Source organism: Psittacula echo, assembly GCF_963264785.1.
Source record: "Psittacula echo genome assembly, chromosome: 1".
Taxonomy (NCBI): domain Eukaryota; kingdom Metazoa; phylum Chordata; class Aves; order Psittaciformes; family Psittacidae; genus Psittacula; species Psittacula echo.
Genome location: NC_137735.1, coordinates 59,336,740 through 59,355,430, shown reverse-complemented (window position 1 = coordinate 59,355,430; position 18,691 = coordinate 59,336,740). Strand labels below are relative to the sequence as shown.

Below are 18,691 nucleotides of genomic sequence, written 5' to 3'. Positions count from 1 at the left end.
GCTCATTAACTGCATAGTGTGGAACAGGTACAGGCTGCTTTGCCAGCCCCATGCTTGCAAATACACAGGCTCCCTGCCTCACACTGAGAAACACAGTATTTATTCTGATTTCTCCAACTTCAGTCAGCATTGAGTCCCCGAGAAACCTTTTCACCTCTACACCCTGCCAAATGCCTGGGGAAGGTGATCCACAGGTATCAATCTCAGCTAGATGGTGGGACACCAAGCCCCGAAGGAAGGGGTGACTCAGTAAGAGAGAGGAAAAGTGCTGAAGCTCAGCACCCTACCTGCCACCTTCACCTGTGCCAGCCACCATCTAATGAGTATCTCAAGGCAAACTATGTTCTCAGACCTTAAGCTGCTCCCCAAGGAAGCCATCAGCATCTTTTATTTACAGACTGACAAAAATCCCCAGAGAAAACAGCACCGACTCCCTGCTTGGAACATGGGAAATGTATATCTTTTTAATCACCACAGCACCAATTCATCTTCAGTGCTGGTACAACTTCCGCTTTTTGTTGCTCTGAAGCAACTGCAGTGATTCAGCTCCCCTGTGAATACCACTGCCTCTCAATCACAACATTTACTATCAGGATAGCTAAATACTCACTGACATGCAGGCAGCTCCATCCTGATCCCTGAGGCAAGGTCTTCTCAGCTCTCCCATACAAGCAAACTAAACATGGAAGGGAGTTCATCTGGACATACTTTGCACCAATATAAATGACAGGTCCACAAAAGTTGAAAAAACGCAAGTTTAATGAAAAAGCCACTAAGATCTCCATAAGAAGGAATGCAAATCCAGCATGTTATATGCATGGTTTTTATATATATATATAAAATATTATTTATATATATATTAATATAATATATTTTTTATATATATATATATATATAGTAGAACACAACTCAAGTAAAGGCCCTCCCTTCCTCGTCTGAAACATACCAATTTGATGATTTCTTATGAAAAGTAAAATTGGCTAAAAAAAAAAAAAAAAAAAAAAAGAAAAGGGAGGAAACCAAAATGCCAATGCCATAGGGCAAAAAAAGAAAAAAATAAAGAAAAAAAAAAAAGACAACTGGAGCTTGTTTAGGAATAAACAAATGTGCTCATGAAAACTGGCATATTTCTACTCCATTTAGCACTGCATGAAATCTCAATGTGCTAGGCTGATGCAGCTATAAAGTTCCATCTCCCAATGCCTTGCAACCAGCAAGATCAAGTAGTGGCACTGATAAACCTCCTTTTACAAGATCAAAAAGCAAAGCACAGCCTGTTACACAAACAAGTTCCCCAAAACAGGGGCCAAAATCTCACCTATAAGGCTTAGAAGACAGTGAGACTCACACCTGCAAACTCTTTTGGGCAGGGTCTAGGCATCTAGAACATAAGAGAAGAAAGACTGAATCACTCTGCAAAAAATATAGGACAATTTATACTACATACAGATTCTGCCACTTCAGTTTCCTGGTCACCTCTGATGTTAACAACTTTCAACAATAAAAGTGAGCATCCTTCAAATTCATGTGGGCAGTAAACAGCTCTGAAATTAGTGTGAGCCAAGTTCCCTTGCAGAGAGATACATGCTTGAGAGAGACAATTACAGAGGAGCTGAGCAGATTTATATCAGTTGGCTTAACATTAAATCTCCTCCGAGCATTTAAAAACATTAAATTGAGACCTTATTTAAAAACTCGGCATTTTTATTTCACCAGATTAATGACACTTACATTACTAAATTCAATCTGTAGTTTTGAACACCACCACCAACACAGCTCTATCTAAGTGTAATTAAAGAAGTAGTCATCGTTTTGGGGAAAATTTCTGGAGGCACACCAGCAAGTTTGATAAATTCAAGGAACTCACCCTTACATGGTTATTCTAGCACATGTATTTTATTATTCCCTTGCCTGTCTGTGTACAATGAAATATCCTGATAGCATTACATTATCAAACAATTCAACTAAAGGGACTGAAAGCTCACAGCAGGCTTCACTTCTACACACTAGTTAATCATCATTTATTGGAAACTTTACACTTGTATGTTTTGGCTTGTTAATCTTCTGACTGTGAAGCTGTGAGTCTGTCAGGTTTTGTCTAAACAGTAGATTGCCAGTTTTGCATGAAGACAGTAAGAGCTTTTGTTTTCATTTTTACTTGAGAGGAAGAGATCTAGTCCTGTTGCCGCAGGATGCAAACCAGAGACATATTGCTTTGCAAGGCACTGATCCACTTTTATCCTCTTTTCAAGAGATAATTAAATACATAGAAACACCAGCTACAGTGGCATGCTATTTTAAAGCAAATGTTGGAATATGTATTTAGAACTGGTGCTTCAGCAAAAGACATTCAGCTGCAAATCATGCTTTTTAGTAAGTCAGAACAGAGCAAAATATTCAATCCAACCTTTTCTAGAAAGGGACAGGTAGTAATACCATGTACTTTGTAGTGGATTTTCTATAACATGCTAAATATCTCTTATTTCCCAATAGCTTAAAACATTAAAAATTAAATACTCCTATATCAATGATGATCTCCTGTCTCTAGCTTTCCTAACTAGTTGAGAACATCTGTAGACTGTGAGAACATGCAATACAAAACGTAATAAAGAGTCTGACTGAGCTACAGCTGGAAACCTGGCCTAGGTATTTGGAAAAAAAAACCAAAAACCAAAGCCCTCAACTGTTAACTACAAATCACATCACTGAAACTAAGTATTGCCAGGACAACAAGTCACTTATGATCAGCTAAAACATAGTAGGCACATGTCCACAGTTACTAATGAGAAGACATAACAGTTATGTATCTACATCAACATGTGGTTTAGCAAGCGTAGTACAAGATTTGGAAGCTTGATTTTCCACTAAATGATAAATGATTTTGGCAATTTCCTTCTTTGCTTTGCTTCCTCGTCACCAAAATCAGGATAATGACATCACCTATGTACAGCAGATATTTAATCCTGTAACTGAAGCCTTGAGGCTAGAATTCCCAGAAGACAAGTAGAGAAGAAGAGTAACTGAGCCTCACTGCTTCGGCTCTTTTTCCTCCATCAACTGCAAAATTCCCTTGGCTTTGAAAAGGCCATGTTAGCCCCACATTAGTGCTAATGTTATGTTGTTGCTGGGTTTTTCATGGCTCTTTCTCCAGTCATGATGCCACCTTGTCATGGCTATCAATAGTCTTTTTTCTCCCCTTCAGTCTCAACAGACCTATAGAACACCTAGTTCAAAATCTAAACAGAACAGAAATAGAACTTTTCTCTGGAACAACAATATTTTGTTATATTCCAGTACAGACTGAATAACACACTACATTTTCCAAGTAGTGCTTCATGTCGTATAAACCTAAGAAAAGTGAGGGGAGGAGAGGGAGCAAAGCTCTTCCATTATTTATCAGCCACATAGTCTAGTCTTTGCCCCACAAGCTATTTTAGAGATCTATGGACACAGCACTCACAGAAGATTTTCCCTCATTAATACTTTCAGCCATGCTGATCTGCAGCACAACACTAAATTTACACACCACTGATTGCTGTGAAATAATTTTTTTTTGCCCCCAGGAATGCTTAAAATAAAAATAATTAAATTCCTTTGCTTTTATGTCATAACAGTGTACAACAAAGTAGTATATGAGCACTGTGCAGTTATTGAGGCTCGTAAGTTATTGATGAGACTCTTAAAGACTAAGCTGACAAAGCCATTCCACTTCTGGTGATTTACATAATTATATTTTAGGTACAATTTATTTATTATTCTGCTGCCTATAATCAACTTTTAAGCAAACATCATGTGTATACCCTTATGTTTTAACCTGAAGCAATCGAAATTAATAAATGCAGTTTCATGCAAGAGCAGAGGTCTCCTGAAAGGCATCTCAGTTACATGTTTTAAAGCAATGGGTAACAATGACGGGGGGAAAAAAAGTAATCCTCATCATCACCTCTTTACATTTCCTGTGGCTGTTCATTTGTCTATATCACGACAGCACCTAATCAAGAACCAGAGACACTTGCCAGTTGTTAGACAGACAAGCGTTACTTGGGCATTTATCCACTTGCCTCTTCCTGCTGAAAAGCTGTTTCCAAAGTGCCACAGAAAGCTCCGGACACACCAGGGTATTAAATTTCAAAGTATGTGTTCATCTTCTATTATCTGACACAAAACCAACATTATGTTCTGAATTACACTGCAAAAACCATGCCCTTGAAATTCCTCTCTGTCCCAGCCAGGAGGAGGCAAACAGCAAAGCAGTCACCCAAGCTGAGTGCTCAGTTCCTCCTAAAGGGAAACTCCGGAGGGGAAAACAATGCACATACAAAACGAGAGGGGAAGAGAGGAAGTGAGTCAGGGTTGCTGGAAAATATTTACTTTCTGATTTGAACACAAAGGAATCTCAAGCATTCCTCACCATCCCTTCAGTGAGGCACACTGCGCATAGCACAGTGGATCTGCTGCCACAGTATGTATATTTAAGGCAAACCTCTGCCATTTTTGTCCTTCAGCCATGTCAGTGCAAGTTACTCCCCCAGGCCCTGACAGCAGAGCACCACTCTGCAAGGCTTTCTTAGATGTGCAAGGATGCTATACCATCTTCTGTTGGATAACAAGTGCATGCCTAGATCCTTTTCATGAAAGCAAGAGAGATCAGAGGAATTGCTGATGATTTTGAAGGAAAGATGATGAAACCAGGAAGCCTGAGCCTCCTGACTCCATCAAAATTGGTTAATGGACCTTCAGCATGCCACCCAGCTTTTATGTCTCAGTTTTCCCCTCTAAATACCTATCTATGTATTTAATATGTGTGTGTACAGCTGACAAATCTGGAGAACTCCCAAAGGCAGCCAGGGAAAAATGTCGGAGCTAGAAAGCAGCAGAAAAAGGCCTCCCAAAGATCTTTCAGATTGATATTATTCTTTAGGTAGGCACTGTGGCAGAGAGGGATTGCTGCAGCTCACTGCGTTTTCCAAGTGCTGCTCTGGAAGCTATAGGCACCTGCAGCACAGTAATCTCAGGACAAGGGAGTGACTCAGCCTCCTGAATGCTGGACAAGAAAGGCAGCAGGATTTCAGGGGTGAAAGTGAGGAAGGATCAGATGAATCACAGCACTGTGTAACTCCTCCTCCTACATGACTCTAGTGGACTTATTACTGGCTGAGGACTAAATAGTCCTGGTTTCTTGAACAGAGAGAAAGCCCAAACCCTCTGCACCAGAAACAGGCTTTGCAAGTGAAAGCCACTGCTGGCTAGAACTTTTGCAAACCAGTTAGCCAGCATCTCCCCTCCTCACAGCTGAGCAGGGCAGGGAGCTGGGAAGTAGCCAAGGGCACCTCATATTTAGCCCTTGTGCTTGAAGGAGCCCTGCTAGAAAGGGCCTTCTCCAGCTGCAACCCTTGGGTTGGGAATGGAGATGCTTGAGATCTGTGCTGGGGTACTGCAAGCAGCAACAATGCTGTAGCAGCAACGTGACCTCAGCACTTCATGGCTGCAACGAGATACTGCTGATCTATTAGCACTGAAAACACTACCAATGTAAAACACAGCACTATTGACATCACTAGTGCTATACCCAGCTTAGGTCAGATGGGTGTTAATAAAATCATCTTGTATCTCCTACAGTCCTGGAGGTCTGTGCCCAAGCAAGTCAGGAGTTAAACGCTAAAACTATAGCCCTTTTGACACCCAAAATGTTTTCCATCAGCATAAGAGTGCCTACATAATATATATATCACAAATAATATTTGGCAGGATTAAATATGAAAATAATATATCAAGGATTTGTTATTGGAAGGGAAAACATTTGCAGCATACAACAGCCCAACAGAAGAAAAGCCTGATTGCTGTGATGAATAATGCATATTGCCTATGGTACTAATTAACCTTGTACTCCAGTAAGATACTATGGAACAATAAGGCTAATTTGAATGTGGCCCAACACTTTTCCCAATGGCATCTGAAAATCAGTCTTTGGAACATGTAAAATTTGAATTTGTTAAAGCAGAAGCCTTTCTGTCTCAAAGAATAAACTTTCAGAAAGAATATTTTTGTTTCTCTGCATTCACATCCCACTCTGTTCACATGCACGTACACAGTATGAAAATACAGAAGGGAACTCCACAACCAGAAATGGTCTAGTTTGGCTTTCCATGAGCCCCCACCCATCTGCCAGCAGCATGCAGGCAGTGACAACGTGCTTCTGACTAAATTCCACAAAGCCTCTGCAGACTCAGATGTCCAATGGATGTAACTGCAGCACGACTGGTGCACAGCCTTGGTTTCTCCCTGATCTGAGTGGCAAAACAAGCTCACTGAAAATGAACACTGGAACGTCAAGCTAATACTTTTATGCCTTCAACCTAAAAGCATAAGCCTCCACCTGAAAACACTGACTCTAGTTTAGGGTGCTCTTGCTTTCCTTCCAAAATACTCATTTTCTTGTTAATCCAAAGCTACACATGGTATTTAACACACGACACATCAGAAGCACTGTGTTCTTAGTCATGTGCACAGTATGCACAACTTGCAGCAAACTACTTGCACACCAAGACATGCAGGCATGACCAAAGGCACAGAAGGCATCATGCATAGGCATCTTGATAAACACCTTTAAGAGCAGATATTCAACCATAAGTTCACACAGTCATGGGAACAGGTTTTTCAGATAACACTGGACAACTGCTTTACACACCTAGGTCTGATATAGGATAGACTTACCGTGGGGGAGGTAGGGAATAAACCAACCAATCAGAGAAAAAACCAGACTTTTTGGCTTTCTGTAAGTATCCTTTTGCCCTGGGAATTGCTGGGAGGCCATCAAACCAGACAGTACCCACCAATGTTTTGGAAGGGTAGGGTCTGACAGGGGTCATTGACCCCTCATCAACCAGTGCACTTAACACACTACCTTTCAGAGCCCATGAGTGGCTCTCCACCTTCACCATAAGAATGACACAGCTCTTGTCAATGCCATTAGCCATGCTCAGAGCTCAGTCAATAACAGACTCGTACAATCATTTCATTTGCCCCCAAGCACCAGATTTCCAGCTGGCAGTCATGCCACACATCAGTGTGAAAACCCCACATGGAACACCAGCAAGATAGCACCAGGAGATGTCTGACCTGACTGCTGAATGTTGTGTTATCAACGCATCCAGGAAGCGAGAGCCCAAAAACGTCAACAATGGGGATGCCAACTGCAGAGCAAGAGTCAGTTGAGCACACAGAATGACAGCAGCAGCTTAGGAAAAAGGCTTCCTATGATGCACTAAGTCCTGCAAGCAGACTCAGAGTGCTGACATGCCATTTTAGATGGTAGTAATAGCGAGGAGTGACTCAAAACTTCTTCCCTACTCTTTTCAATGGAGCACAATGCAGAAACACATGGATGAGCTTTAGCCTGTGTTTCCCTGCATGAGATGAGAAAAAGACAACCACAAAGAGCCAGGAACTCTGAAATTTGGGAGGTATGGAGGAGATCAGGATCAAACCATTTGCTGAGAAAGAGGTCTGATGTGAATTACATCAATTATTATGAACTGCATTTCTATCGTATAGGCTGTGCTCTGCTGGCAGCCAGTGCAACAGGAAATCATTCAGTTGTTAAGAATATATTATAAAAGATTATCATCTCCCACCAAAAATCAATGATAAAATCCCTACTGACTACAGAAAGCACAAGATCACGCTGCTACTCACTTCTGCCAGGAAACCTGCACCCAGACGTATTAGCCTGGCAGCGCTACCCCGCAGCAAGGGCTCTGGCTGCTATTTCTGCCAGACTCACCAGCACAGACACCAAAAGGGCAGTTTCTGTCTCTAATACTAGCTAGACTCTCAATCTGGACTGAATTGCCTTTGCACATAAATGGTCAATTAACTCCCTCAAGCATAAGCTTGTCTTTGCATCTGACTGTGTGGGGCCACACGGCTCTGACCCAAGCCATGTCTGTAGCCATTATCCCCATCTAAATCCCCTGCTGCTGGCTTTGTTGGTGGATGCTACTGCTGTCACAACACAAGAGCAAGTCCTAGCAGCTGTGACACTTCATTTGTCTGGGCAGCAGCATGACTCAAAGGATGACTGCCCTGTTTTAGTGGGAGTATGCAAGACAATCAATGCAAACTAGTTTTGACATATTAAATCATGCTTGAACTGAGAGAGCAAAGAAAAATAATGTAAAAGTCATAAAAAAAAAAAAAGTCTTACAAATAAATAAATAATGTGGGCCAGTCTTGAATACAGGAAGGGGAGAAAAATCTTTTACCTGAGCCTAAATGAAAACTTTGGGTAGGCACAGAGTGAAAGATTATTTTGCAAGACAGACACTTGCCTTTTTCTACAGAGGTCTGTAGTCATTTACATGCATTTCATTTCCAGGATGAGTCTCTTGCCAATCACCTGTTCTAGCACTGAAAGAGCATCAAGTGTTCTAGAAAAGAGCAGCCCCCAAAACAGACAGGACAGGAAAAGTGAAATTCTATCACATGTACATTTACCCTTTACCAGCACACTCACCTGCATGCAAAACCCTGAGCAACATCTGACTTGGTACTGGACGTCCCATGGCTGGTTTTGCAACTCTGTGAGCTCTTCAGCCATTTTAAAATCAAATTCCCTCTGCAAACACTTTGCTCTAGAGGTTCTTTGACAGAGAGATAATACTCAATCTGCTGCAAGTCTACCATTGCAATGCAGGAAATCCCATCAGCACAGGGTCACAGGGCATCTGTGGACACTGGCAATTAACTGTGGCATCTCTCTGTCATCCTGAACCTCTTCCTCCCTGCCATGGATTTTTTTCCAGTAATTAACATGCCAAATTGCCTTGGATTTATACAAATAAAATGCTGACTCCTGTCCCAAGACCCCATCATCACTGGCGCTTTTCAGAACACGCACAGAGTCCCAGCAGTAATGAAGTCCACGGTTCTGTCTCTGTCCCTGCCTGGGCTGCAGGCTATCTGCAGAGCAGCTTATAGTTGGGAATCTACAACCCACAGGCTGCTTCTGCTGAATACCAAATTAGCACATTCTCCAAGCTTGTAGGGAGAAGCTTTTCTTCGGCTGTGCAGTAATTAAAAAGCTTCCTTTCCAGGCAGCTTTCGAAGGCAACACTGTGACCTCCATCACTGCTGCAATGGGATGAGAGACTCAGTGTAAGACTTATAACGCATTATTTGGGGAATTAGTATTACAGCAAAGCGACCCTTCTGACCATGCAGGAGGCAGCTATTTCACTCAGTGGATGGTAACCATGACTCCAGAGTTCAATAAAGATCACGTTGGCTGCCTAGACAGGTTCACTTTATTCAAGTAGTACTAGTCACACGTGCAGAGGGACTGCTGGGGTAGGAGAAGCATTTTTATCTCTGTGCAGAGCGTCTGGCACTCAATAAAGCTGAGGCTTTGGCAGTGAAAGGGACCTTTAGGTAGAGATGGACTCCTCGGCACAGCTTCCACACCAGGCAAAGGGTATGGCTGATGTGCGAGTTCTGCTCAGAAAATGCACCTCCAGGCCAAACATTTTTTTGAAAGAGAAGCATCAAATCAAGGTACAAAAGCAAGCCTTTTGCAAAGACAGCTTCTACTTAAATTCTGGATCTAGAGGAATGGCAAGTTTGTTGTTACTTCTCAACGAATCTACTTGGGAGATGAATGTTCTTAGGGTTTTAGGTTAGTCTAAGACCATGAAAGGAGCACATGGGATCAAGTACATTTAGGCTACAGCCTCTGGCTGGCACTGAGCAATTCAGCCTCTGGCCCAAGGCTGTAATCTATTAAGTGAGGAATAGTGACTCTGACTTACTTCATAAAGTAGATCCTTCAAGATCCAACAGAGAAAAGCCCTTTATACAACCTGCAAATGTTTTTAATAATCTGTATTAACCATTTATTTCCTCACACTAAAACAGTCACATTTGAAGTGCTAGAGAAACTACTCACAAGCCACTCAAGGTCTACAATGAGGCCGTGACTCAGGATACACCACCAAGTCTTACCACAACAATGGGTCACGTCCCAAGCCAGTGCTGCATCCTGTGCCACACTGGCCAGGTAAACCTGCTGTAGGAGCTGAGCCCACCACCATCACCACCACAGCGGGCTGTGCAAGGATGCCAGGCTGAAGATGCAGATGAAGATGCTCTGCTGATGCATATTCTCTCCCACCCACCCAGCTGGCATCCAGGAACATGACTTCAGCTGTGTTTTTAAGGACATACATTTACAGAGATAAAACATGTATATGAAATCAATAAGAGACATCCATCCACAAGCCTGGCATTGTCTCTTTTGTCTTTTATTTTTTTCCCCTTCAATCTGCTTTGGTTATAGAGCTTGGGGTTTATGTAACACCTAGCCTCCTCACTCTTCAAGTTCATTCCAGTATTAACAATCTCAGCCATCCCTGAGTGAAATGAAACATAGAAGCACATCAGTATCTGCTGCAGCCTCAGCCATGCGTTCATTGATACCATTGTGCCTATACTAGATCAACTTTTTCAGTGACAGAAAATGAGCAAACTTCAAGCAAAATAAATGGGCATTTCTATTTACATGAAGAACAGATTCACCTCTTTCTGAAGACATCTGTGTTGCAGTCTCTTTGCTTTTACTGCAGTCTATTGAACACTTACCTTATACATGATATAGGTTTATCCAGCTAAAGAAGTTAAATAAAAAGTAAGCTGCAAGCACAATCGTATTCTCCTTCTGCAGAGCCAGGATTTCAACCTCAATGTTAACCCAAAGTAAGTTAAAATGGTCAAAATGTAAAGCAGGCAGATGGAAAAGCTTATTATTGAAATGTCAATACATCATTAACTACTGCTAAGTGCTTCTAAATGAGCAACACAGAACTGGAAACCCAAATTATGAACAACACACAATAGTACAACTTCATTTTAATATCCCATTAAATTAGGTGGAATGAGGGTTCTGACAAATGAGCTCTGGCAGACCATAGGCAGTTCAAAAGGTTGTAGATACCTTCCTGTTAAAGATCACAGTGGGATAGTGCCTGCTTCCTGGGTAGCTGGGGCATCAAGAAAAACCCTATACTTGTCACATCGGCTCCTGGGCAGATTATCCAGTTCTGCAGAGCCAGCAGCAGCTTCCCGGATTGAGAGAGAGGGCAGCTGGGGACAGCCATACCTTAAATCAAGGCAATTAAATTCACTGCATTGCCAACCAGCATTTGTGTACTTTATCCTTAGTATTTCTCCAGAGTCTTTACTTGTTTCTAAAAAAACCACAGTTAATAAGAAAGCTGTTTCCAAGAATTTCAGAATCATTAAAGGAACCTAACAGCACCATGGCTAACACTCCCTTTTCTGCTGCATCACTTCTCTCATCCCATAATTTAAGAAATCCCAATTTCTACCAATGGATACCCTACAGTAAAGAACACTAAACCCAAAGGCAGTATTCAAATAAATATCAGTTAATTATCTAGGATCAGACTAAAAAGCGTACCCTAAGATCTGCCCCAAAATATCTTACAGCTAAGAAGCAAACACAACCTTCACGGTTGACACCTTTGGAGCCATTTCCAAACCTTATTTGCACTGTTCAATCTATACTTTGTAGGGGAAAAAAGTGCTCCTTAACTGTCCTTCTGGAAGGTGACTGCCAGCAGCCACACTGCAAAAAACAGTAAGGTTAGGTTGGTCAAAGTAATGGCCTAAAAAGTGTTGCTGCAGCATGAGGAAAGATCTTCAGAGTCATTGGGGTTATGAGCAAACAAGGCAGTGCAGAAGGTTACAACTCATTAGCAAAGCACTATATATTGCACATAAAGAGATACCGAGCCTCCTATAATGAAGGCATATATGCATGCAAAATAAAGCAAAGAGAATAATGTTTAATTAATCCTGTTGCAACACAGTTTTGATCTATGGAAAACATTTCCCTGCTTTTGTTAATTATTTCAGCTGCAGAACAAACCATCTAAATATTCACATGCACATACCTCTCTGCAGAATAAAGCCCATTCTCCCTCTGGTGACAACTGCCTTTCGCTAAAATGATGCATTCAACTGCTTTTCTTTACATTTGAAAAGACAATACACACCGTGTGGCCAAAAATTCAGCTATTCTGACACTGGTTTGTTTTGTGCCTAAATTAAAATTAACTAGGCACTTCAGCTCATAATTATATAAACACCTATGATGCTATACTCCTAACCAATTTGGTTTTAATCAGAAAAATGCATGAGAAGTATGAATGATGGGCAAAGAGCTCCCTTGAGGGGCAACTGTATTTCCAAATTCAGTATTCTCCATATACTGAATAATTCCATCATTGCTTCTCTTTCCATGCAATCACCTCCCAGTAGAACAATTAAAAGTGGGTTGGTTTTTTTTTGGATGGGTGGTTGGTTGTTTGTCATCCCTGGACTATGCTTGGTTTCCACTCCACCACAAGGGTAAAAGCACACTTGCCTTATTCACCTAAGCCCCAGGTGGGAAGTGTCCCACAGGACAAGCAGAATTTAGCTGCACACTGTCATTCTAGCATCTGTAACAAGGAGTTTAGAGCAAGAATTCAGCCCTGAGTCAAAGAGGCAAGCAAACAAGGTATAGAGGAAGAAAAGTTGCCCCTCTCCTGTACCTACATCCGATGCAAAACAATAAACACTGGCTGCTCCAGAGCAAAAGCCCAAGCTCCAAAATAAGGGTACCTGTGCAGCAGCACGCTTCCATTCCCTAAAAATAAGGGGACAGGGAAAGCAATGGCTGAGCTGCAGCACTATGTCACTTGAGGAAACCGCATACAGTGAATTTGTTAAAAATAGAGGTGTTTTTTATTGTGGTATCAGCTACGTGTTTCATTCACAGGTCAGGCCTCTGGGATAGCTGCTGTGCAGGCACAGAAACGCGATATTCGCCAAGCGTGGCTCTGCCATCACCATCATTGGCAAGCCTTCAGTTGCCTTCTAACCCTCCACAGATGGTGCCACCTACCAGGCAAGGGTCACCACCTCTGCCTGCCTGCTCCTGCACAGCTGCAAGAAACCCAATTGCCTCTGAATACCCTTCCAGTCGCTGATCAACAGGGGGGCAATCACTGCTCTAGGAAAGTGCCTTCGAATGTCTGCACTGATTGCACTGCTCTTAGAGGAAGATGAGTAACTCTGTTTCATCCCCAATCAGCCAGCAACAAAATCACCTGAGAACTGATTTATCAGGTAAACTTCTGATCTATGTATACTAGCTACCTACGTCAATTAGTTTTAATTATATCAAGAATAAAAGACCTGTGAACTCAAGGGGTTTTTTCAGCTTTGTTTTCTGTAAGAAATTCTCATTTCTCTTGGCAGAGCTCAGCTGAATTGCAACACAAGCAATGAACAATCAGCAAAAATAAATATTGTTTGGTAAATGCACTGAGGTATGCTCAAAGTTGATTAAGGGAAGAATAATCAAACAAACATCAATATTTAAGACAGCAGAAGGGCTTGAACACTGGAGTTGTTTTACAAATGAAAAATATCCAAGTATTTCCTCTGGCAGCAATTCCTTTCTAAAACCAGAAAACAATACTGCAACCCATCCTCCCTCCAGCCATCAGTTTCAAAGTTCTTCCTCAGAAGAAGGCAAGGGTAAAAAAAGATTTCACTGAGTTTTCCTCCATTATTTTGTCCACCTCTAACATCTGTAATCTTATCCATACTTGTAGCTGACTAAAACCAGCTGTACTCTTTTTGATGTCTCTTAAGTAGCAGCATGCACTGATTCTTGGAAAGGAAAGCCTTACAACCTCCTGAACTCATTATCCACCTTCTCAGCTGGGCTCTCATTCAGTGCAGTTTTTCTCCCCTCCCCCCCCTCACCCTTTTTATTTTTTTTTAAACTCAAATATTTAATTAATTTTTGATTCAGCTCTAAAAGCAGCTGAAAAAAAATCAGGCTCTGCAAATCAATTACACCCACAATTACCACTCTGGTCACTAGCAGGACCTCACCACTGCAATTGTATTTGGGTCTCATTAGCTCAACCTGTCAACATCCTCTCCCTTCCAGTACTATGGGCTCCAAAGCCTTTAAAGGCATAAAAGTAAGTACTTCTTACTAAGAACACATTGGGCTGAAGGTGAGGATGAATACAAAGAGAAGTGCTAGGAGGTGCCCTTTTCACAGCTGCTTTATTAACTTCTTACACAAATCCCAATAGTGAGCCCTGCTATATACAGAAAACAACTAAAACCGAAGTTACAATAAAACCCATCTATGCCAATGCAGGAAGAAGGAAAGCATAGACTGAGGCAGATAAGAGGTTTTTTTGCCAAACCCCTAAATGGATAAAGGCAGACATTGCAGTGGTGCTGCATGATGTTTTTACAGTATCTGGGGAGCTGACCATTAACTTTGGTTGAGTACTGCCTGCTAAGGAGGATACCACCATTAAGAGACTCGAAATAGACCAAACAGACTTGAAACTGGGCACTTTTCTCAATTTTCCTCAAGGCCCCATTCAAACAGCACCAGCTGAACCAAAGCAAAGCCAATAACCATTAGTCCTTTCAGCAACACCAAATCACAGCTCTGGAAAGCAGCATAGAAATTCACAGAGCAATTGCTTTCATTTCTCTTATTAACTAGTACAGCAATTTATTCTTGTGAATAATGAACCTTAACACCGGTCCCTTATAAACATGTCCCAAAACAGTCACAATTTACCTCTAACTGCTCCATAGCAGATGCTGATAAATGAGCCATGTTGCCAAAGGATGTATAAAATCCAAGTAGTCTGAGTTCTTTACAATAAATACTAGCTAGCTGCCTATATTAATTGAGAGAGTGAGTGCATTATATAAGGAGATTAGACCATGTCATATTTACAGCCTCAGTGTCCCCAGCGAGAGAAATTGCTCAGCTGTTACTGTCAGTGCCTTCTTCAAACAGGAACCCTGCTGACAGGATGATGAATTCAGAACATCGTTGCCAATTAATGATTTGTAGGCAGAAGGGATTTCAATAGTTCCCATATGTTTGTGAGGGTGACTGGGATTTACATTACCTCTAATAAGAGAGTGTAGTCTGCTTTGTCCAGACGTGACACTAGAGCTTGGAAAATGTCATATTTGCAGGAGATATTTTAATAAACAGAGCCAGGCTCTTCTGGGTTGAAAGTGTTTCCTAAAGCATGGTCATTAATAACCTGCTTATGCTTAAGCAAAAGGAAGCAGGGAAACTGCTTGCAAGATGCAGCCAAGTGATTTAGAAACTAAAGGTCAGAGGTTATTTAGGTGTTTGTCTAAGCTACACTGAAGAGTGCCAAGATCATTATTATGTCAGCCAGGAGCACAGAGTGCATTTCCTAAACACCAGTCAGGCCAGTGGGGCAGTAGGAAGAGGCATCTACAAGCACATAGGACCTTTCTTGGTGTTACTTATACTGCTCGTGGGTTGCAAAATTTAACTTCACTGTCCTATAAAAAAACCCTCATCCTTATGACTATAACAATACCCAAACAAGAAAGCACTTTACTCACAAAGCTTCAGCAGGAATTCCATACATGCTGAGTGGCCTATACATGCCATACATGCATGAATGGCCTAAGGCTGAATATCTCCTATGGACTGAGCATCTCCTCAAAGCCAACCAGCAGGAAACACTTGGCACGATGACCTGGGTTAAACACCAGCATATCCAAACGGGGCCCTCAAACAGACTTTGCTGTAGGCACTCAGATCCCAGTGTCCCACTGATTTGGTGATGGAATTTAGGGCTTTCCTACAAATGAGAATTATGGGCTTTAACAGCTCTAGACCAATTAAATTACTTAATGAACTCCTGCCACGGGTGAAGCCTGTAGGTGAAGTATAAGAATATTTTTATCCATAACGAAGCATATCCTTGTTGATCTATCTGACCCACACCTCTCATCTGACAATGTGGATTTCCTCAGCTTGGGCTAATGTTGATCTTGGCTCCCCTTGTGCAGTATCAAATATCAAATCTGATTCTTCTCCCCCTTCCCCGTGGAGGAAGTATTTTTATTAGCACAGGAAAAGCAAAACCAAGTCAGATTTTTTTGCATGGACTACATCTGCAAAAAAAAGAAGACTACCCTGGTTAAAAAGCACACTCCACATGCTGTTTACCAGAAGGTTCTTCAAAACCAATATTACCTACATTTTCTCTCCAAGAAAATTCTCCCTAGAAAAGACTTGAACTTCTGAGGTACAGTGTGTGACCAAGTATAAAAGGATCGAGGCCAGTTTGCTTTGGATATGTACTGATCTAGCCTTTGCACCAACACTACAATCATAAATAACAAGTGTCTGGAGATAGATGAAGAGGGAAATTCAACACCACCTTTGACTGGAACAGAATCCCTCTGACTTCCCCACAGGTTAGGTACTACTAAGTGGCTGAAGTGCAGGCAGTTAAGATGGGACTGATAACCAACATATAGTAATTTTGCAAAAAGCAAACTGCATGAAATGTTGGGTTTTTTTCCCTTTCCCCTTCTTTTTAATGTCCAAATCAGTTTTAAGCTACCTGTTACATATTTACAAGAGAGGGGCAAATTTTATAAACCAGCATGTAATACAGCAAACCATAAAATGAGATTATGCACTCCTCGAGTATGTTGCATTTTAAAAGTATTCTTTTTTAGGTCTTAAGCTTCAGATCTCTTGCAAAAAGCCCCTGATGATTCAGGAGACCAGCACTTCTGACCAGCAACTTGGGAACCTCAGCCAGCTACTTGCATGAAAAACTTCAGCACATATGAAAGCATTTTTGTTGGTAGCGCTTTAGGTTTAACTCTAAACAGCTGAGCAGCTTCATATTAAACTGTTTACCAGAGAGGAAAATCAATCACCTCACCACATCAAATCCTCACTCCCCCCCACAGAGTTATAAAGAAAGAAAAACATACTTCTTTAAATACAGAAACAAAATGCATCTTGCATAGGGAGATTAACTTCAAACATTCCCTAGTACAATCCAGAAAAAAGAAATCAAGCTTCTAAAATTCATAAGGAAGCTCCAACGCTGAGTAGAAAAAGGTACAGCCTTAAATAACAGATAAAATTGCAATTGCCTCATGGGCTCAGCAGTACAGTGCTCCAAAGATAATAGTAGTGTGCCAGATTCTCCTTGTCCACAGTCCTGCAAGCACCAGAAGCAATCATACACAAGTGTCAAGTCTCACTACATCCAGCCAAGGCCTCTCCCTTCCTGATGTCACAGTCATTCAAAGAACCTCAGTGGAAGTGAGAACCTGACCCACCATTGTCAACTCAACCACGCATGAAGGACATGGAAGAGAAGAAAGCTGAGACCACACATCACCTCAGCACAGCACCCTTCCTGCAAACCCTTACCTTGGCAGGTATTGTTCTTCTCCTCATACCCTGCTTTGCACAAGCACTTCCCGATGGGCACCAGCCATTCCCCCTCAGCACTGCAGTGCATCTTTGGTGCTTCATCAGTCACCGAATGGTTGACGCAGACGCCTGACACCTCCAGCAGCTGTGAGGAATCTGCTCCTGTGATGGTGTCAGGAAAGCGGGCCAGGTTGCGGACCACCGACGGGCATTTCTTGTAGTACACACGCACGGAGACCAGAGCAATGCAGGCACCCACATCCTGGAAAGCAAGGTAAAATCCCTTTTTCGTTAAGGGACCAACATCTCTCACCTCTGTGTTTAGCTTCATAACTCTGTCGCCAAGATCTAACTCTGTAAAGCTCTCATCAGCAGCAATGGTATCAATCTTGATGTACTGGTTTTCTTTGATGTTCCTCCCATCTTCATCATCTGATTCAAAGTAATACATGTTAAAAGTCTCTTTGCAAGTCCCAAGTCCTCCTGGAAGGCTGTTACAGTCCCTCAGGGTGAATTTGAGCTCTATGAAGATGCGGGATGCCCCTTCATTAGAGATCCAGCTGGTCAGAAGCCAGTTGTTCTGGTTCTGTTCCATTACCTTGCATACTTGGTATGTGTGTATCGGAGCGTAGTTTTCATCCACCTCACCAATTTCTTCCCACTGTATAGAAAGGAAAAGTATTACTGTTTTTTAAATGTTACAGCTCCCGCAAAATCTTAGCTAATCCCACCTAAAAGCACCTTGGCCTTCAGAGGTTCAAGAGGACTTTTAGGGTGAAAGAAGTTAACTGGCAGTTCTGCATACTGGAGGCTCAATACATTTCTGGTAAAGTCAGATAAAAGACTTTTTAGAAATATAAAAAGATGCTGGTTAAAACCTTTTCTTTCAGGTATTTTGGAAGTGGGAAAACATACTGCTGGGTTTGTCCACTAACACTTTGTTAGGAAACAAAACAAAAGCAGATGGGGCCATGAGCTGGCCTTTTCCAATGCATCAAAATAAGAGAGGAAAAAAAATAATAACCAAGATCACTATTACGGTCCGTCTGTTCCTGCTCCTCCAGGCTGCTTTCTACTACATCCTCAAATCACTGCCGAACACAATGAGAACAACCACATTTTTCCAAGCTATTCTCCCCCAGCAAACAGCCTTCCAGAAAATGAGCAGAGTGATATATGAAAGAAATAGGCCTTCGCTCTCCCCAAGTGTGTTAGTCAGAGGAGTTCCTGCTCATGCAAGAAGATTACTTCCAGTAAAGGTTACAAGGATATGCAAATGTACAGCTGTCTGTGAGCTACACAGGTTTTTAAGCAGAGCTACAGATAACTTCTCACAGCTGTTTGTGGGAA

General features: G+C 41.8%; 1 protein-coding gene across 5 annotated transcripts in view; it reads right to left on the bottom strand.

The window, feature by feature from the left end:
• EPHA5 (EPH receptor A5) overlaps positions 1-18,691 on the bottom strand; it is a gene marked incomplete at both ends in the record, with an annotated part of 202,842 nt that overhangs the window by 136,460 nt on the left and 47,691 nt on the right. For all 5 annotated transcript variants that reach the window (XM_080621607.1, XM_080621606.1, XM_080621609.1 and 2 more), the window contains one exon: positions 17,339-18,002. In XM_080621607.1, the coding sequence (XP_080477733.1) occupies positions 17,339-18,002 (664 nt within the window). The remainder of the gene's footprint in view (positions 1-17,338; positions 18,003-18,691) is intronic.